The sequence below is a fragment of the Mustela lutreola genome, chromosome 13 (genome assembly GCF_030435805.1).
Source record: "Mustela lutreola isolate mMusLut2 chromosome 13, mMusLut2.pri, whole genome shotgun sequence".
Classification (NCBI taxonomy): Eukaryota; Metazoa; Chordata; class Mammalia; order Carnivora; family Mustelidae; genus Mustela; species Mustela lutreola.
In genome coordinates, this window is record NC_081302.1 from 68,075,335 (window position 1) to 68,096,059 (window position 20,725).

General features: G+C 38.4%; 3 protein-coding genes across 21 annotated transcripts in view; 2 read left to right on the forward strand and 1 right to left on the reverse strand.

Annotated features, from left to right (window-relative positions):
• SUPT20H (SPT20 homolog, SAGA complex component) overlaps window positions 1-3,635 on the forward strand; it is a 42,194-nt gene extending 38,559 nt beyond the window's left edge. For 14 of the 18 annotated variants that reach the window (XM_059143691.1, XM_059143698.1, XM_059143693.1 and 11 more), the window contains 3 exons: window positions 684-789; window positions 2,258-2,361; window positions 3,128-3,635. In XM_059143691.1, coding sequence (XP_058999674.1) covers window positions 684-789; window positions 2,258-2,361; window positions 3,128-3,265 — 348 coding nt within the window. In that variant the 3' untranslated portion in view covers window positions 3,266-3,635. The remainder of the gene's footprint in view (window positions 1-683; window positions 790-2,257; window positions 2,362-3,127) is intronic. The other 4 variants (XM_059143702.1, XM_059143706.1, XM_059143703.1 and 1 more) reach the window with 1 other exon arrangement.
• Window positions 3,273-10,684, reverse strand: EXOSC8 (exosome component 8). The gene is made up of 11 exons (XM_059143708.1): window positions 10,442-10,684; window positions 9,278-9,314; window positions 9,060-9,123; window positions 8,436-8,509; window positions 7,159-7,204; window positions 6,353-6,458; window positions 6,222-6,267; window positions 5,328-5,424; window positions 4,741-4,861; window positions 4,130-4,236; window positions 3,273-3,763 (listed from the first exon to the last, which is right to left on the reverse strand). The coding sequence occupies exons 1-11, from the start codon at window positions 10,456-10,458 to the stop codon at window positions 3,648-3,650; spliced, it is 831 nt and encodes a 276-aa protein (XP_058999691.1). The 5' UTR covers window positions 10,459-10,684; the 3' UTR covers window positions 3,273-3,647.
• An 827-nt stretch (window positions 10,685-11,511) lies between these two features.
• The window catches only part of ALG5 (ALG5 dolichyl-phosphate beta-glucosyltransferase), a 41,006-nt gene continuing 31,792 nt past the window's right edge, over window positions 11,512-20,725 (forward strand). Inside the window, exons 1-5 of one of the 2 annotated variants that reach the window (XM_059144166.1) lie at window positions 11,512-11,669; window positions 15,061-15,232; window positions 15,603-15,649; window positions 17,364-17,432; window positions 19,270-19,362. In XM_059144166.1, the coding sequence (XP_059000149.1) occupies window positions 11,604-11,669; window positions 15,061-15,232; window positions 15,603-15,649; window positions 17,364-17,432; window positions 19,270-19,362 (447 nt within the window). In that variant the 5' untranslated portion in view covers window positions 11,512-11,603. The remainder of the gene's footprint in view (window positions 11,670-15,060; window positions 15,233-15,602; window positions 15,650-17,363; window positions 17,433-19,269; window positions 19,363-20,725) is intronic. The other variant, XM_059144167.1, reaches the window with a different exon arrangement.

Genomic DNA, 20,725 nt, shown 5'->3' on the forward strand with positions numbered 1-20,725 from the left:
AGTTTATCATGCCTTATGTTTTAGGAATGCCTCACCTAGCCCTGTGGCCCAGAGATTTTCTCTTTGTTGTTTTCTAACAGTTCTATGACTTTGCATTTACATCTGTGATCTATTCCAGTTAATTTTTATTTAAGGTGTAAGATTTAGGTTAGAGGGTGAAAGGGATCATTGTCCAATTGCTATACCACTAGTTGTTGAAAAAGCTATCCTTAGTTGAATTACCTTTGCATCTTTGTGTTAAGATAATAATTTCAAGGCTCTCTGTGTTCTCTATTCTCTTCCATCTATCTATGTATCTATCTCTGTGTTGGTACCACACTGTCTTGATTAGTATAGACTATATAGTAAGTCTTAAAATCAGGCAGTGTGGTTCCTCCCATTTTATTTTTCAAAACTGCTTTTCTAGATCTTTTTTTTTCCAATCTAAATTTTAGTATTATCTTGTCTAGATACAGAGAAAAAAAGCACATGTTGGGATTTTTAAAGGAATTGAGTTGAACCTGTAGGTCAGTTTGAAAGTGACTGTACCATCTTTACTATGTGAATTGCCAGTCTGTGAACACTTTGGTACTCTTTTTACAAGACCTAATGTTGGTATTTTTCACCATATCGGGGGAAAAAAAAATTTACCAACTCAAAATTGTTTTTCTTTTTGTACAATCACGTATTATTTTTTTATTCAGGGTTCTGAACAAGGTTCAACTAGTCAAGAACAGGCCTTATCTGCTCAGCATGCTGCTGTTATTAACCTTGCTGGAGTAGGAAGTTTCATGCAGTCACAGGCAGCTGGTTGGTATCGTTATACCTTTATATGTTGAATTTACTAAAAATAACTGATCACATAGGGATCTGAATATTTTAATTATTTCTTTTCCTTCTCTTACAAGCAGTAATGACAGAAAAAATACGGTTCTATTTAATGCATGAACTGTTAAGTTGATTGATGGTGCTCTCAGTTTTTTTGTTAATATGACAGTTGATTAAAAGTGTTTTTACCTACATACATTAATAGCAGTTGGAGTTTCTTCACATTACAGTTGGTAAAATTTTATCCAATTATCCAACTTACTAGGAAGCTACCAAAACTGTTAAATCTTCAGTTCTCCTGGGTTATTGAGACTGCATTTTTCTTGATTGCATAATCTTTGGTTTCATTCTGGTAGCTTGCCAATTACGTGAATCAAGACTTAATGGTCAGCATAAGTTTTATAAGCCACTTTTATCATTTGTTTAAAAAAATGAGATTATACTAAAATGACTGTTCACCACTTCCAGCAGTAAATGGTGAACCAAAGATTTACCTTTAATGAAGATACCTTGTCACTTAATGACAGTAATTATAACTTTTACATTTAAGTTACTAAGCCATATGTATAAGTAAGCTATGATAGAGTTTGAGGATTGAGTGAACAAACATGTCAACATTTTGAATGATCACTGGGCATAACTGTCCTATCTCTACAACTCCCAGTGTCTGAATTTAGAATAAGCAGGATCTTACATAATGCCCTATTTTGAGCTTGTGAATTTCCAGATGGAAATTTGTGATCATAAACCTTTAGCACCCAAGTTATAAATTTCCTAAAATGGCTGTTGTATATTTTAGTGGAAAGAATTCTAGGCTGAAAAATCATGAGAACGTTTCTAGCACTAGACCTGTCAGTAATTACTTTTGAGTGAGTCACTTAGACCATCTTGACCTGGGGTTTTTTCATCTGTACATTGAGGGGGTTAAACTGAATACTCTGCCCACACTACCCCTCAACTTGAAAAGAAAGAAAATATTGCAGTCTCAGTTCAGTACCGTTGTTGGCTAGTAATGTAGTCTGAAATTGATTGCAGCATCTTTTGTTTAAAGCTTTTATCCACCAGTTTTATCATTATGGTAGATTGGACTTCTCCCACTCCTTTCCTACCTCATTGATTAGATTTTAAAACAACATACTGTATTTTATGTTTTTGCAAGAAAGCCTTCTCAACAAAATAGCACTAGTATCAAATTTCATTGTGATGCAGGGAAAGGGATATAGTGCTTTGGCACTCCCTTCCCTTTCATATCCAGGAGATTCTAAAATCAGTGGTACCCTCAACTAACAGGAGACTATACTAAATTTATTCTCAAATGTCTGTGATTTGATACTTAAGATTAATCATACTGATAACTTTTCTATAATTTCATTTTCTGTGTTGTCCTTTTCTAACCCTGGTAGCCTTCAAACTTTTTGACTGGCCTGCTTTCCCCTTCTCCTCTCTGTAGTGTTGTCTCAGCTTGGCTCTGCCGAGAACAGACCTGAGCAAAGCCTTCCTCAGCAGAGATTCCAGCTCTCCTCTGCCTTTCAACAGCAGCAGCAACAGATACAAGTAATCCAGCAACTTCACTCTGATTACATTTTAAAGATACTCTGCTCCAAAAGTACTTCAACATACCTTACTCTAGTTTTATTTTACTGTCTTTTAAGACTATACAGTAGTAGGTAAATAATTTAGCAAATTTTACTTAAAAGTCTGACATTTTAGCCAGTCAACTTGGAGCACTGAACATATCTTGTACATTTAAGCCATACTCTTCCTGATTTAAAATCTTTCATGAAGTGCTGGTGGCACATCAACATACATCTTGTAGTTTGCAGTATTTTTCGAAACAGAGACATTTGTAAGTGCCAATGGTTAACTTTTTTATATTGTACTGCAGAAAAAGGCAAGTATACCAGTGTTCCTATTAGTAAATGTCATACCTGTTTTAGAAAAATGTTACTCCATGATTGTAGGAAGTTCGCATATTATAGTTGACTATCTCTGATAATGCAGGGTGGTTTTATATTGCTATAAACTATCATACAACAAAATAGTAACTGAAGTTGCTGAGTTACTACAATACAGACTGACAGGGCAAAGTAACAGAAATATTTTTGAAGTTTACCAAGAACCCATTTTTAAAGCCCTCAGCAGGCTTCTGTGCCACTGGTGCTGTTTGACTGTGCATTGTCTCAGTGTGGTATAGTCCCTTTTTGTTATCTTGGTGCTTTCTCCCTTTCAGTTTTGTTGTTTTCATCTCTCATGAAAAGCACCTTTCCATACCTGCCTGCATTTAACATAACTTGACTTTTTTTTCCCCTCCCTTTTGCAGCAGTTGCGATTCTTACAGCATCAAATGGCTATGGCAGCAGCAGCAGCACAAACAGCTCAGCTACATCGTCATCGGCATACAGGCAGCCAGTCAAAAAGTAAAATGAAGAGAGGCACACCAACCACTCCAAAATTCTGAGTCTCGCTTTTCTTTCTCTCTTTTTTAAAACCATAAGAGCATTGAATCAAAAGATTCTGAGTTTCTACTTCCATTTTTTGTTTTGTTTATTCAAATGTGTCAGTATTTTACACTGCTAGATGTACAAACTTTATACAGAAGCACAACCCTATGACTTTTAATTAAAAATGGGAATGGTTTAACGAACCATTAGGGTTGGTTTGCCTAAGTCATTGCTTTTTAAAAATGGTTTCACTGTACATACTACATACGGAAGTGACCTAAGAAATACTAGAAACATCTTTCTGAAGAATGTAGTTTGATATTTATTTAGTATAAAAGGTTTGTGCACAGTGTAACAAATACAGTTTTTACAAATCTGTTTTGGAAATGTGGTGGTTGTTTATTTGGGTTTCATACTCTTAATTACTTCATCCATCAGTTTTTTTACTTCTTTGTGTCTGGTAACTGCTCGACTCATACAGTCCTGAAGTTTAGCTCCAGTCAGCCCACTTCCACCTGAAAAATTATTGTAACACTTTCAGTGTCTATCATTTTACATCACATGCATCATTTGATGTTGATACTTTTGTGTAAAAAAAAAATCAACATCAAGTATCAAGACAAAAAATTCAATAATGTAAGCCAGTGAGACTATTCCAAGATTTGCAGATTGTGTTTTAACAAGACTTGCAAGTGATTCTGATGCATACCATAAGTTTTAAGAACCACTGACAGACAAAAATAGATTAAGGAATTTGAGATAACAAAGAAACTGCAGTAAACAATAAAACCTCTCATATTCCATTTGGTGCCCCCTAATACAGAGAAGCTCACACTGACTTTTTATTTTACATGTTTAGGTTTGAAATGGAAGGAACATGCCTGGTTTGTGAAGACAACATAGCTTGCCTTCCTCATCCATTACTACTGTTAAGGTTCCAGTTGCCAGATGTTCCTCCTCTCCAGTAGGGTCAACTATGAGCAGAGTGCTATTTATAATACAAGAAAAATATAAATTACTGATCCATAGAACAAATTTTATATACAAAGAATAAAATGAACTTCCAGCCTTTTAGCTTAGGAACTGATATCTGATTTAAGCACTGAAATAGACCTGGTGGGAAACCAGAAATGTTAATAGCAACCTAACATTATACTACATGTAAGAATCTTTGTTTCAATTTATAAATATACTAATAAAGTCCTTCACAAATACAGAAGGTAGTCTAAGGTAAATCTTCTGTGAAAGAATTAAGAAGATTAATATTACACAGGAATAAGAAAACCAAGAAACAGAACACAAAATTCAAATCAGAATGGTTTTCAAAGTATAAGGCAAAGCTAATAATAATTCTGCAGGGACAACAGTTATAAACCTAGATGTTCAGGGCAAACTAGAATGTATGGTCACCTTAGGTTATTTCCTAAAAAGAATGCTGAGTAACAATCCATTACCTTAATTACATAATATTTTATACATCTGATTAACTTACTCATCAAATACAGCAAAGGAAGTTGCAACTGGATGAGTTCTAATATTCAAATAACTTTTTTTCTTTAAATTAACTTCTGCTAAACCAGTTTCTTCATTTATAGTAACTTCTGGCAGCTGTACTAGAAAAAGGCAAATACATGAAGTAAGTCTCTCACTCTAAGAAATACAGGTTTCTATGCTTTAGTCATTCTTCCCTCCTTAAAAACTTAGAAGTATTTTTTTTTTTAAAGATTTTATTTATTTGACAGAAAGAAATCACAAGTAGATGGAGAGGCAGGCAGAGAGAGAGAGAGGGAAGCAGGCTCCCTGCCGAGCAGAGAGCCCAATGCGGGACTCGATCCCAGGACCCTGAGATCATGACCTGATCCGAAGGCAGCGGCTTAACCCACTGAGCCACCCAGGCGCCCCAGAAGTATTTTTTTAATTAGGATAATTAAGGCAAATTTAGTGGATATAAACATGGTTTCTCGTGAATGATCAATCACTAAACATTAACAAAAACTTTAAAAAGTTTACTGATAAAAGTTTAACAAAATAATATTCTGACACCAAGAAGGAATTGTGTCTTTTATTAAGGTTGCTTACCATTTTTTAAGGCTGCTAACAAAGCAAATGTACAGGCATCCAAGATGTTCCCATCATAGTCGAGGCAAATGATATCACAGTACAGAACCCAAGAAAGCTAAAACAGAATTTATACAAAGTGGGGGTAGAACATGGTATTTGTTTTAAGTTACAAACCACAGAATCCTTGATTAGACAAGCATGATAACCTTTAAGGCTCAAAAACTTAAAAACAAACAAACTCTACAAAGTATATTACCAACAAAGTAGACCGGTTTGGTTTAAAAAAAAAAAACACAAAACAAAACTGGCTTTTAACTACCGAACTGACAAGTAACATCTAGATTTCCACTGAAAGCTACAGATGTAGGAAGAATTTCTATTTTTGCTGCTAAGTTACCAGATAAAAGAAATGCTTTTGGAAGTCCTAAATGAAGTCCAAAACATACTTTCCCCTAGAAACCTTAACATATGAAATGGCTAGGCTTTACAATGCTAATAAATCTGTATATAATTGAAGAGGAAAAGCCTCTAAGTTATAGTCGATTTTGTTCTAAGTCTTAGACTTGAAATTAAAGACTTGAAATGTATAGTGCAGATTTACTCTAAACACATCAGCTGATCAGATACTAATCTATATGGAATAAACAAGTGACTGAATTATTTGTTGCAAAAGGGAAAAAAAGTTACCTCAGCTTAAAAAGTAGCTCCCAGTTAGGTAATAAATTACTCAAAACTTTTTTTTTTTCTTTAAGAACTACATGGTTTATTTAGATAGTTACAGAGTAAGCTAACCAAATTCCATCTTAGGACATTCATATTTAAGGCCACTGGCTTATTATTTTAATTTCCCTGCTCTTTCTCTAAAAACAATTCAGAATTAATAAAACCTTATAGCTTTTTTATTCATCTTACCTTTCCTGGAGAAATGCATAAGTCTTCTTTCTGAATTATCTGTGAACTTGGATTTAATAATAAGCACAATAAATGAAAGGTCAAAAAACATCTGAAAATGAATGACAGTCAAATGTTCAGAATAATCTTACTTTTCAATGACATCTGCAATGAACTGGCTAGCCACTTGGGCCTCTTCTCCAGGAGGTCCAGACCGAAATCTCGATGAACACAGAGGTGGTAGATCCACATTAGGAACTGAAAGAAACACTCTGGAGCTATGAACTAAACTTTACCTCTGGTTTATGGAAGTGTTAAAGGTATTCTCAATCCACTGCAAATGGGACTATAGCCATAGATAAATTTGCCAAGTGGAAAGCATAACACATCAGTTATTTCTTTTTGATCTTTTTAATACTCTCAGGCTTAGATAAAATCTACTTCCAACTTTTTTTTTGCCCCAAGACAAATACCAAAAATATAAAAGGATGTTAAGGAAGGCTTCAATCCTAAATCCTTCCGAAAAATAAGATTTCTTCCAAAATACCTCATTCTGTAACAGCAGATAGCCTCTACACTCCTACCCAAGTGCCTGCATTTTTAAAATGCTGGTACCTACCATAAAGAAGAGATGGTCCAAGGCAAGAAGAAAGTTGCATAGTGGTATAAATGACGAATACTTAAGGGAACATAAAAGTTTGCAATTATGACCCTTTCCTAAGAGATTCTACATTCTTGGTTGATATCTGAATGTATGCAAAGCTGAATATTTTACAAAAATTCTGTATCTTGCTATTAGGCTATCTTCTAATTAAACTTTTCAGGACTGTCTGCCCCATTCCTATGTATTTCTGAATCTTCTATATTATCTTCAACTCAGCTACTAGGACTGACCTATAATATTACCATTAAATGTGTTAAAGTTTTTGTATTAAAATTACAAAACCATTTAACTTACCAACATATCCTTTATCAGGGGCATCTGTTGGTGGTGCTGCAAATTCCTAAAGAAGCAAACAAATAACTTCCTATGAAAGAAGCTACTTAATAATTGTGAAGACAGCAATCAGTTATAAAAACCTTTAGCAAAGACCATCTTAGCTAGTTAACTACATCAAGACCATCTACTATGCTTATCAGGGAGTCCTATCAGGCTATATGGACATTGTCACAAATCCTCATATTAGGTCTGCAAGATTAAAAAGGCAGCATAGCTTAGCTCTCTAGATTCTAGTGCTACAAACCAAAATTAAATGGGGCTCTTTCAAAAAAAAAAAAAAAACGTTAATTTGTTTTCTTTCATTTAGTAGCAAAGAATCTAAATTTAAACCCAAAGTGATCCCTTACAAAGCCAAATATAGGAAGTGATAAAGTGATTAAGAGCAAAAGTCTGCAACTCAGCCTGGTTCAAATGTCAGACCCATACTTTTTGGCTGAGAGATTTTAGTCAAATTGTATAACCTCTTACCATTCAACTTTCTCATATGCAAAATGAGAAGTTAATGATGACCTACTTTTAGAGATTCTCAGTGAGGGTCAAATGAGATAATGTTATGTCCCCAGCATAAAAGCTGGCAACAATTAAGTGCTCAGATCATACTGTTAGATACCACCCCAGCTTTACCACCCTGAGGAAAAATCTGAAGGTTAAGTAATTCACAGTGCAACACAGTAAAAAAAGCACAACCTTTGGAGTCAAAGTTACAGTTCTAGTTCTGTTCCTGGATAAGTTACTGAACCTCATGTAAAACAGAAGACAAATTATACTTCAAATGACTGTTCTCATGATTAAACTGGTAATTCTGTATTAAAGCACCTAATTTAAGGTACCTGGTACATAAAAGGTATTCAGTAAACAGTTACTCCCTCAAGCTTTCTTTGGAGTAGGCCCAATTTTCTACATCATTTGCACAGATTAAATGCTATCACTGGATAAAGGGATGTCACCAAAAATCTCCTCAATAACAATTATATTCTTAAAGAATTAAAGGTAGTGAGGATTTTTGAAATGGGTTTCATTTCAGCCTATTTGATGCACGTTCATAAATTAAGTCCCTGGACTTGGGTTATTTTTAATCCACTTTGAGTATTAATCTACTTAAAGATGAAAGCTCTTAAGAAATGAAACATACTAAAAAACTGCCGAGTCAACAGAAATATAGGTGTAAAAATTATAATCTAATAACTTGAAGCTAATTTGGTAATTCATATCCCAGTAAGACATATTAAACCTACCGCCTTAATTCCACAAATTACTGTAGTATTTCCCAGCTTCACTAAAGCAGAACCATCTGCAGTACTAATTGAACCTGAAAAGATAATAAAATGAAAAAGTCCATGGAAAGTGTTCATTTTCTACATATAATTTTATCTTGCTATATATCTCAGTTGCTTGTGTAAATTTATTCCTAGCTCAAGTCTTTTGTAAATGATGTGACTATTTTAAAGTACTAGTGTTTTAGAAATTATTCACCTGTTCTTGAATTTGAGCGAATCATTTTCATTCGGTCATAGAACTGTTCTGCAGATAAAGATCTCAACACAGAATCACTGGGTTCCCTTATATATGGTAGAATTTGGCTCAAATATTGTTTAAATGGTCAGTCTAAAACTCAAGAATGTCATACAGGTTAAACTAGAAAATTCCGTGTTCACAACAGAAAGTTAAGTGTAAGATACAAGAAAACGATGTCTTGGAGGTTTTGAAGGAAGAAAGGGGAGGAAACACTTTACAGTCACTTCAAAATTTAAAGAGAATGTAACAATTGAAACAATAGTTTAAAAAACATCACAAGTAAAAATACATTAAAAAAAGTCTGTAGCAATTTCATTCTATTTTAGAATTCAAAATATCCTCACCTATGTTGACAGTTGTGGTTCTGAATTCACCAAGTTCTCTTCCATCAGGACGGCAGTTCTCTTTCTAAATAAATAAATTTACATAAAGTAAATTACGTCTATGTATTTTATACACACCAGGAAAAACACAATAAACCTCATTAATTTACATAATTTGAAAAGAAGCATAGGATACTGTTATCAAAAGGTACAACCTGTACATAACCATCTTTACTTACCAAAAATCTCCTGTAATACTCCAGAGGTTCCACAGTTCTGAAATATGTTAAAAATTATATCTGAGGTAAGTTAATGGATCTTAACATAAATCCAGAAAATGGCAAAGATTTTAGGAGTGTGATGATGCAGCATAAATCTTCCCAATTTGTTACGAAGTTTCTTTCACGAATTCTGATGTTTTGTTGCCACATGTAACTATTAAAAAGAGGTACTCTTGCAGTAGTAATCACACTCAACTGCTGTCCTTAACTCTAATCTTACAGTTACAGGTTGGAGCCCAGAGCCTTTGGGCATCTTTAAAAGAATTAATCCAATTGTTAAAATAATGTCACTTTCGCTCTGAAGCAGGGATTCTTAACATTTAAAAATTACATCTTTATTTTCACTATCCTGTAACTGAAATTTAGCATATCCTCCAATTTTGACTGCAGGCAATAAGCCTTTGTGTAATACATTAGTACCTGCAAATTTAACAACCACAGAGATTAAATGTTTTCGTTTTTACTTTATAGTTGTCGAAGCTTATGTGCAAACTTTGGAATTCCAGATGCTACTAGACTCCCCAGCAGAACTTGTTTAAGAATGTGCATTTTTAAAAAGAGCACGTATATATCACTATATCAAGAACTAGGAATTTATACAAATAGAAGATAGCTGCGTCAATACAATAGTTTTCCTTTGGAATCTTATGTATTTTATCCATTTAAAAACTTAACTCTGAGGACAAAAATCTACAGGCTTCACCAGCGTGGCACAAAAAAAGGCTTAAGTAAAACCTTCGGAACAAGGCACAATCCTTTTAGAAATAAACCACGGAGGAAACAAAGCACAGGGTGGCATGTGGTTCTGATAGAACATATTTTAAAAGATTGCAGCGGGTTCCCTGGGGCCGCACATCCACTACACCAAGCCACAAGCGCTTGTCGCGGGTACTGAACTCTGTACACAGTCCCTTCCATCTCCCGTCTCACTGCAGAGAAAAAGCCCCCTTTCCTTTCACAACGACCACCTCCAGGTCCTTCCGCCCGTCGCCTACTTCCGTGGGGGAAAGAAATGGGAATCTAGCAGGGTGGCCTCCAGGTGAAAAATATCCCAGCGAAGGGTTAAAGGAAACCTCCAACCGCCAAAGCACAAACACGCGCCCGCGGGCCGCCAACACTCACTTGAACCCGGCCGCCATCTTCCCGCCCGCGTGCGTGCGCCTGCGCCGGGCGACTCGGGGCCTCGGGGCCGCGGGTCTACACCGCCCCCAAACTTTCGGCAGGGACGCCTGCGCTCTTTGCCGGCTTGCCGCAGACGCAGGGGGCTGGGCGTGGGGAAGGTGGTTTCCGGCCCACCTTTGCTCCCGTGGTTTCTAGCTCCGCACACCTCCAGGCTTCTTTGCTTTGGATGCGTTTGTGACGAATCTGCTCTTATGAAAGAGACGAGTGTGGCTCTTTAGAAACACTCTGGTAGTTCAAGGGTTTAAGAGAAAACTGACCTTATTTCCTAGATTTTAGTATTGAGTGTGGGAGCATTATTTCAAAGTTTCTGCGTCCCTTTCCCGCCTCCGTCTTGGCCTGGGCCCTGGGCCTCTCCTTCCAAGTTACTGAAGAATTATGTAAACTTTCTGTGCGCTCATTATCCGCACCAAGTTACACTTTGCCAGGTCCCCGGAGCGGGCTCCAAAGGAGCGCCTTGTATTGTAGGCTGTGCTGTGGCTCAGAGCCTCCACCTCCCTCCTAGGTAGGGTTGCCACAGTACAACACAGACAATTAAATTTGAATGTCAAATAAAAGAATTTTTTTTCTATGAGTATATGCCAAATAGTACATGTAATTAGTTATTACAGGGGTTGGGAACAGTGAAGAATGTTTTAGAAATAGATAATGGTGATGGATGCAGAAAATTGTGAATGTAATTAGTACCACTCTGTATTGCACATTTAGGTTAAATTGGCAAATTTATTGTTGTATCACACTTTTTAAAAACTCGTGTAATATACCAAAACCTTTTCAATGAATGGGTTGTATGGTGTGTAAATTGTATTTTAACAAGGCTGTCAAAAAACTGTTCATTGCTTACCTAAAATTCAAATTAAGTGGACATTCTGTATTTTTACTTGCCGATTGTGCCAACCCTGCAGTGGAACGCGGCGCCTGCCTTTCCACCGCAGAGCCTCGCTCCGAAGAGCTGCGTGTTTGTCTCCTTGCCGCGAGGGGCGCTGTGGGCGGCGGGCGCCGGGCGGGAGAGGACCCTCTGCCGGCGGAAGGCGGGGCGGAGCGGCCGCGCTTCCGCGTGTGTGTAGGTGCTGGGTAGGGTAGGGCGGCGACCTGGGCATGGAGGATGAGTTCGCTCCTGCTGCAGCTGGCGGTGCTCGGCGTGGCGCTGGCGGCCGCAGCCCTGATACTGGTGAGGAGAGGGATGGGGGACCGACGCGGGCCTAGGCTCCCTGCTGTCTTGGAGACTCGGCCGCAACGCATCCTCTCCGCCGCACAGCCCACTCACTCTTCGATGTGTCCCTTCTCACCACGCTTCTCCCAAGCCTTGACCCCGGGATTTCCTCTCCTAGAATTTCACACCCCCTTTCTTCCCTTCTTTATTTTTATTTTGGAGCTTTACCTCCCTCTGTGCCCAGAACCTTGTACTTTTGTTCACTATGGGACGTGCTCACCCAGTCTCTACTCGTCCCTCGGTCCCCGGACCTCCTTCCACCCGCCCTGTCAGTCCCGACCTCTCCAAGACTTCTCCCGGATCTGCAGCCTATGCAGCTCTGGTTCCACCCGGGAAGGTTTTGAGCTCCCGGGATGTGCGTGCTCCCTGGACTCAACCTTTTCCTGATGTGGTTAAGCAGATAGAAGGTGGTGACAGAGCATTGACGAGAGCCATCTGTTACAGATCGGAATAAATCAATGGATCAAGAAGACCAACCAGGGGACAGGGGACACAGTAAGACCAAGACACACAGGCCTAGTGTTACCATATGTCTGGGAGTCGTTATGACCCAAAATTAAACATCCTATATTCGCTGCCTCTAAAGGAGAATTCAGACTCATTTTCTTTGCCATTACTCTGGAAATAGAAACGTTGTAAACACTTGCTCGTACATAAGTAACAGTTTGCCGAGTGAGCTTTCTCACTTACGAGAAATTACATTCCATGTAATTTGGAATGAGCCTGCCATCCAGTTCCTACATGGAGAGGTTTCAGCTTCTTAGACACTCAAGTTCGTCCCCAGATAGCACTGCTAAGGAAGGCCATTCTTCCATCTTGCCAGGTTTGCAAACTCAGTGAGTAGAAACAATTTAATAGAGAAAAAGCAATGTGTCCTGTTTGTGCCTGGGTGAGAAAGGAGTCCTCTCTCTCCCTTAGCGGTATATGAAGATTTCAGGGGTATTCAGGTTTTTGAGCAAGTCACCTTTTTTTTTTTTTTTTTTTTTTTTTTTTGGATGGGGCAGAATTTTGACAGACGCCTGGATTGAATCTGCTTGTTGAATCTTATCTGTTGCATGGAGTTAAATGGGTGCATTATGAGGGTGTACTGCAAGTATTTGATCCCACTAGCTTGAAGTGATTATAAGGGCTACCATTTACAAAGAATTTATAATATGCTGGGGGTTGTATTCAGTGTTTAACAGGGTGTTATCTCATGTGATCTTTAAAGCAATGCTCTCATAAATGTTATCATCATTAGCTTCTTTTGATGAGACTGATTGGAGAGAAGAGCTTATGTGTGAAAATGTCAGACAGCTAGTGGAACTTCATTTATTTAAAAAGCTGCAGCAGGAAATCATTATAAAAAAACAACAGGGGCGCCTGGGTGGCTCAGTGGTTTGGGCTGCAGCCTTCGGCTCGGGTCGTGATCTCAGGGTCCTGGGATCGAGCCCCGCATCGGGCTCTCTGCTCCGCAGGAAGCCTGCTTCCCTCTTTCTATCTCTCTCTCTGCCTGCCTCTCTGCCTACTTGTGATCTCTGTCTGTCAAATAAATAAGTGAAATCTTTAAAAAAAAAAAAAAACAAACAACAACAACAAAAAAACTGTTTCATATATATCCACACTTTCCATACATAGTCTTCCTCACCCCGCTTCCTTTCTGAATTATTCTGAAGCAAATCCAAGACAAAACACTCTATCTGTAAACCCACAGCATTCATCTCTAAAGACCCCCCCTTTTTAAATATAACCATAATAAAGTTATAATGGAGTCTTAAAAATTTTTAACCATTATTCAGTGATTTTAAGTGTCCTGTCAGTTCAGATACCTCATGTATGTTTTAGTATAGTCATTTTTTTCGATTAAGCATTTACATACACTTAGCACTCTGTTGATGTCTCAAGTTTCTTAATCTGTAACACTTTGTTTTTCTTTTTTTTTTTTTCTCTTGTCTTTAATAAGTGGTCATTTGTCCTGTAGAATTTCTCAGAATCTGGGTTTTATTGATTTCATCCCATTGGTGACTTTGAACATCTTAGTCTGTCTCCTGAATTTCCTATAAACTGGTAGTAACATTTAGAGACTTAACGAATGCATGTTTGAGTTTTTTAATAAAAAAAAGTATGTGACTGATGCTGAATACTTTGTCTCGTATCATATCAGAAGGCTCATAATATATGATTTTCTCCGGTGTTAAGATGGATCCAGGGGTTCAGGAGTTTTGTTAGCCTGACTCACCAATTCTATAGTTTGTCAACCTAAATCCATTATTTCTCTGGGAGTTGCAAATTGCAATATTGTAATTGTATCATTCCTTTTTTATGTATTATCTGAAATTCCATAATGAAAAAAGTTTCATTCTCAGCTATTCAATTACTCTGAAATATCTTTCATATATAAAAGGTAAGATAAAAGGCAAGTTTTCAAAATAATGACATAATTATCTGGCATCTTACAAAGAGCACTGATTCCTTTTACTAGGAAACCAAATTTAGAAATCACAATCTGAACACTGGGGTGCAGAAAAGGAACTCATAATCACTAGTCAGGATACCGCCTCCATGTTCCTACTAATCAGAGCAAATTCAATTTCAGTATGTACCCAATGGAATATTAAAAATGGTCACCACATTAAAAATGAGTAGCATTCCAAAAATGTATGACTGTTTTAAAAGGAGAAAGTGTACCAGTAGAGACAGTGTTCCAAAGAGTGGTTATTTCCGACACTAGTTCACAAATAAATATGGAAGGGAGCTACCTAATGTCAGTAGTGTATGGTGCCAGAGCCTACAAGTTTGATACTTCAAAAAGTAATGTATTCTGAATTCAAATCTGGGATAAGTGTCAAGAATATGTTCTTAAGCATTGCTGGTCCCTACTAAGGGGATAGAGGGGTCTTCCCTACATATTCTAGGTCAGTCTAGTCCTCCATGGGAGGTCTTCCCTCATCCATACATTCCACCAGCACTGTGAACTTAATCCTCTGGCACACATAGGCTCCAAGTAGGAATGGGACCTCACTGTGTGTTTGCCAGGGATTGGAGGTTCAGGGCATCTTAAAATAGATTACATTTCTATCGTGACTTCCCTATTAGATCTGAGATGATAGAAGCCTAGGGATGACAGGTAGGAACAGATTGGGAGTCTCCTAAGTCATTAGTTCCTTACCAGTGGAAGAAAGGACAGTTCATAAATAAGGGATTTGAATTTTGTTGTCACCTCCAGTCCAGTTAATGGACTAAAAGCAAAAAGCAAATATTCCACCAAAAAAAAAGAAAAAAAAAATCATGTAAATGATGTATTCTTACATAAGAAGTCTAAAAAAAAGTCAGCATAGCATGATTTCTTATTTAACATACCTGCTTTTAGATTTCCTTTGTTGCATTTATAACTGCTACAAAAATGCCACACCTCCATCAACATGAAGACGAGAAGTTCTTCTTAAATGCCAGAGGACAGAAGGAAGCATTGCCTAGCATATGGGACTCACCTACAAAACGGCTCTCTGTTGTTGTGCCTTCATACAATGAAGAAAAACGGTGTAAGCCCGATTTCATTTAATGGGTAACAGTTTATTGGGAAGAAAAGGAAACTGAGAGTATGGACTTTACTCTTTGCCAGAACATTAATAGATGTGGGCTGTAGTGAGTGCATTGTTGTTAGTTGTAGTTCATAAGAGGGGAAACAAAGAGTAGCTGTAAAGGATTGGGTCTACATCATGAAGTCATAGGACTGAAATATTTTAGAGAAGCCATAAGCCAGATGTGAACGGAAAACAGTCCTTCCAGATGGGAAAAGCTATTGGGGGAGAAGCTTGTTAGACTATTCAGATTTTTTCCAAATGTAAACTGCGTGTTTGGGGGTGTGGAAAATCGTTTTCAAAACTAATTTTTCATACTTTTTTTTTTAAGTGCCTGTAATGATGGATGAAGCTCTGGGATATCTAGAGGAGAGACAGGTATTGTGTTTTTCCTTTCAATATGATGTCTCTATTTAAAACTAGACTAGATTGGGGCACCTGGGTGGCTCAGTGGGTTGGGCCTCTGCCTTCGGCTGGAGTCATGATCTCCGGCTTCTGGGATCAAGCCCCGCATCAGGCTCTCTGCTTGGCAGGGAGCCTGCTTCCCTCTCTCTCTGCCTGCCTCTCTGCCTACTGGTGATCTCTCCGTCAAATAAATAATAAAAAAAAAAATTAAAAAAATAAAAATAAAACTAGATCACCAACTTGAAGATCGTAGGCCAGATCTGATATGAGAGGCAGTGCCTGTCATGGCCGGGCCATCAAGGTCACCAGGCCTCCCGTGTTCAGCTTGCTGCCTACCCCCAGGTGTTAGCAAGCAAACCCAACACGTGACTCCCTGCCTCCAGAAGCAGGTGGATGAACCCAGAACAAACAGAATGCTGAAATTTCTAATGTACCCTCCCACCCACTTTTTATCTTCTTGCCTGATGATACATTTAAAATTGAGTACGTCTACAGACTTTGTGTGGCCCCATGATACTGTTTTTACTTCTGTGACTTTTTAAAAAGACATTTATTTAAAAAAGACTTATAATGAAAGTGAAATGGCTCTTGTTTTTCTTTATTAGTCAGAGGCGTTTCCCTCATTTATTTTCTCTTCTTTTCTCACATAAAGAGAAGAAAAGTAATATAATATGTGTCCTTGTTTCGTATCATCAGTTGCTGTTGGACTCTCCTTGGAGAGTTTAAGGAAACAAATGAGCTTTGCGGCTTTTTTTTTTTTTTAGAAAATTCCTTGTTTTGATTTACTTTGGTTTTAGGTTTTACATGTAGAAGGAAGATAGAAGATTCATTTAAAGAAAGGGGCACCTGGCTGGCTTAGTACGTGGAGCATGAAACTCTTGGGATTATGAGTCGAAGGCCCATGTTGGGTGTAAAGATTACTTAAAAATAAAATCTTTTAAAAAGAAAAAATAAAAGAGGGAAGGAATGGAGCCTTTATTATTATATATGAGGCTCCTGACGCTTCTGTTATGTGTATTCACAAGAACCACAGGAGCTACAAGGAATTTTTTTGGTGGAGGGGTTGGGTTTTTTGGTTTTTCTAATATTTTGTTTGTATTTATTTATTTATTTGACAGAAAGAGACATAGAGGGAGTGGGAGAGGGAGAAGCAGCCTTCCTGCTGAGCATGGATCCTGATGCAGGGCTCCATCCCAGGACCCTGGGATCATAACATGAGCTGAAAGCAGATGCTTAATGACTGAGCCACCCAGGTGCCCCTGGGAGTTTTTTAAATGAGAAAACAGGTCAGAAGTTCATAAGGGTAAGAAAAGTGTAGCCAGGTTAGAATTACACTAACCTTTAACCTCACGGACTTTTTTCTCATACATGATTGTAGCGTCTCTCAGAAGTGCTCAGCCCCACAAGCACCAGGTTGCACACCGATTTGGTGTGGGGTGGGTTGCAGGGGAGGAGGGAGACAGGCTCACAGATGTTCAGTCAGTGTTTGCCTTCTGTTCCTGTCCAGTATCTTTCCTCCTTTTTGGTTCTTGGCTTTTTTATTTTATGTGGTTTTTGTACACTTAATTTATATTCATTTTTATACATATCACACTAAAACAATTGTTATTTAAACTCCTTGCAATTTTATCAGAACTCTTCATGGCATTTATGCCAAATTATGGTATTTTACTTTTGTTTCTTACAGAAGCAAGATCCTACATTCACTTATGAAGTGATAGTAGTTGATGATGGCAGCAAAGACCAGACTTCAAAGGTTAGTAAACTTGCTTTTAGAATTGCCAGTAGGTAGAAAAAATAGAATAATTTAGCAGATATAAAGTTTTTCCACTCATCAGAGAATGTGGACACTGAGCCAGCACTCTCTATTGTTAACAGTGTGGGTTCTCAGAAAGGCAGAGAGGTTTCATCTATGGAAAGCTGGAAAATAAACCTGCTATTCCACCACTCCATAGACCAGGGAAGCTTCACCAAGTTGGGAGGAAACATGTACAATTCATCATGGCCACTGGGAGCCTTCTTTGCCGGCTGATACATGGTTCCTTTTTCCTAAGCACAGTTTTTTTTTTTTTCTTTATGCTCCACTTTGCCTTACAATTTCTAAAGCAGTCATACAAATAAAAAGATGTATTCACTTCTGGCTCTGGGTATCAGCTATGTCCTTTGCAGATTTACCCATGGGAGGTAACAAGTGTCTTAGAGTATTGTCCCCTCACATTCCCGCATTCTTAGACCTATAGCTACTGAGCTGCTAGAAACAATAAAAGCTAGTCTGCCAGGACTTCACACTCCCCATAGAAATGAGGGTCAAAGGGAGAGGGCATTGGGGTACCTGGCTGGCTCAGTCAGAGCATGCAACCCTTGATCTTGGAATTGTGAGTTTAAGACGCATGGTGGGTGTGGACCCTACCTATAAAAAGGAAGGGGGTTGCCGCCTGGGTGGCTCAGTTGGTGAAGTGTCTAACTCTTGATCTCAGCTCAGGTCTCAGTCTTGGAACGTGAGTTCAAGCCCCACGTTGGGCTCCACACTGGGCATGGAGCCTACTTAAAAAATAAAATAAAATAAAGAGAGAGGGTGCTATTGATAAAGAGAGATAAAATAGAGAAACCATGTGAAAAAGCAAAGGGTATGGACCATACTATAGTGGATTGATGACTGAGTGATGAAGAGATGTGCACAGCGAATACAGATCACTGTTTATAGCTTCGATTATAAATCAGAAAGTAATGGCAGGAACACCTGGGTGGCTCTGTGGGTTAAGCTTTCAGCTCTTGGTTTCATCTCAGGTCATAATCTTAGGGTTACGACATCAACCCCCACAGAGGGATACACACTCAGTGGGGAGTGTGTGACCTCTTTCCATTTGCCCCTTCCCCCCACTCGCACACACTCCCTCTCTCTCAAAATAAATAATCTTAGAAAGGGGGGGAGGTGCCTGGGTGGCTCAGTGGGTTAAGCCTCTGCCTTCAGCTCAGGTCATGACCTCAAGGCCCTGGGATCAAGCCCCGCATTGGACCCTGGGATCCAGCCCTGCATCGGGCTCTCTGCTCAGCAGGGAGCCTGCTTCCCCCCTCCCCCATCTGCCTCTCTGCCTACTTGTGATCTCTCTCTGTCAAATAAATAAATAAAATCTTAAAAAAGAATTGTTTCTAATTAAGTAAAAAGATCTGGGGAGACATGGTTCAGGATATGAGCAACTTCTCTGGGGAGTAAGATCAGTTGCTGACAAGTGAGTTGTTAACCAGTAAGGGCGGGGGGATGGCAATCTCAAGTGTGTAACAGTTAATCAGTGCATGGATTTTATTTTCTCTAGCAACTCATTAGTGTAAATAAAGGAGTCAGAATAAGAGAGAGTTGCTTCCTGTTCTGCTAGTACCTCTGCAGGAAAGTGAATTGTGACTTCAGTCTAGTGGGTCATTATTGGTTCTTGGCATCGGGAATTCTGGGCCACTAAAACGTACAGTGAGTATAATCTAGTCACAAGAAGAAGGCAACTGGAAGAGCAGTATTTAAACCAAACTCATAAATGCAGTTTATGTTACTGTCTTAGAATCCAAGTTAATATTATTCTGACTTTTATATAATTTGACAGGTAGCTTTTAAATATTGCCAGAAATATGGAAGTGACAAGGTACGAGTGATAACACTGGTGAAGAATCGCGGGAAAGGCGGAGCTATTAGGATGGTAATACATCGTTTCAACATTTTTTATCTAAAATATAAACCTGTTTTTAATGACTTCTTTTGTGCACTATAGTACATTTGTATTCTACAGCTAGCTAGTTGAATACCATCATTCCTAAGATAGTGGCAAATTAGTTTTAATAAGAACTTCATATAATTTTGTATATATATGTGATCAAATCTTAAAAATCATGCCGTATCTATAGCATACTAGGTAATTCAGGAGAATATGCTTATCTTAATCAAAGTTTAAAATGTTGTCGTGTGCCTCTGTGCGTCTTTGATATAGTTACTGGATGATAAGTTTTAAATGACTTTTTTTTGCAGTTTATAAAATCCGATTTGGGTCTATCCTGATGAAATTTGCAGTCTGCTGTACTTATGGGAGGTACACATAAAGTACTATAGGAATTTCAAAAGGAATAAGTTGCTTTCAGAGTCAGGATACTCTGAAGAAAGACCACAAGTCAAGATAGATACGTGAAAGAAAATATAGAGTGCCTCAAATGATTTAGAGGGTTTATTTTATTTCTGCTCCCCCATAAAGAGAAGTTTAAGTATAGGCAGTCCGGGCCTTGTTCATTATGGTGTCTCAGAAACCCTGCCTCCTAACTTTTCATTCCCTCTTCCTCGTGCACACACCGTGACTCCTGGAGGGCTAGCCATTACAGCCACATTCCAGACAGGACGGAGAAGGGCAAAGGCAGAAGATAAATACTGGCTGGTTTGCCCTCTTTTAGGGAGCTTTCCTAGAAGCTCCACCCAATGACTTACTTAATTCTCATTGGCGAGAACAGTGTCACAAGGCCACCCGTATTTCCAAGGAAAGCTGAGCAGTGTTTCTAACATTTTCACTCCTGACCTAATCAGAGATCTACTAGTAAAAAAGAAGGAAAAAATAGATATTGAGTAGGTAACTGGCAGTCTCGGACATGTGTCAAGCAGACTTGACAAAGGAGATATCACCAAAACCAAGTCTCCCAACAGTGGTGAACACTAGATTCCACTTCGTTATCCCACTTGATTGGTTATTTTGAGTAAATTAACCACTTTAGCATAATTATCACATTTAATCCTCCTCATGTTGTCTCATGAGTTAGATCCTATTATTTCAATTATGGAGATGTGGGATGTGACACATAAGTAAGTAAAGCAACTTACTCAGGGTCAGATAGTTATTAATAGGTAGAATAAAGGTTTAGATTAGGTACCCCAGAGTCCATGCTCTTAACCTAACCTCTCTGATAGTGTGTGGGAAGAGTTGAGAGAAGAGCATGCCAGTCAGCAAAGTAAGAAAAGACAGAAGACCAGACTCTTAAAAATGTACACTGGGAGCAGTGAGTTTGCTCTGACTGGGCCATGGG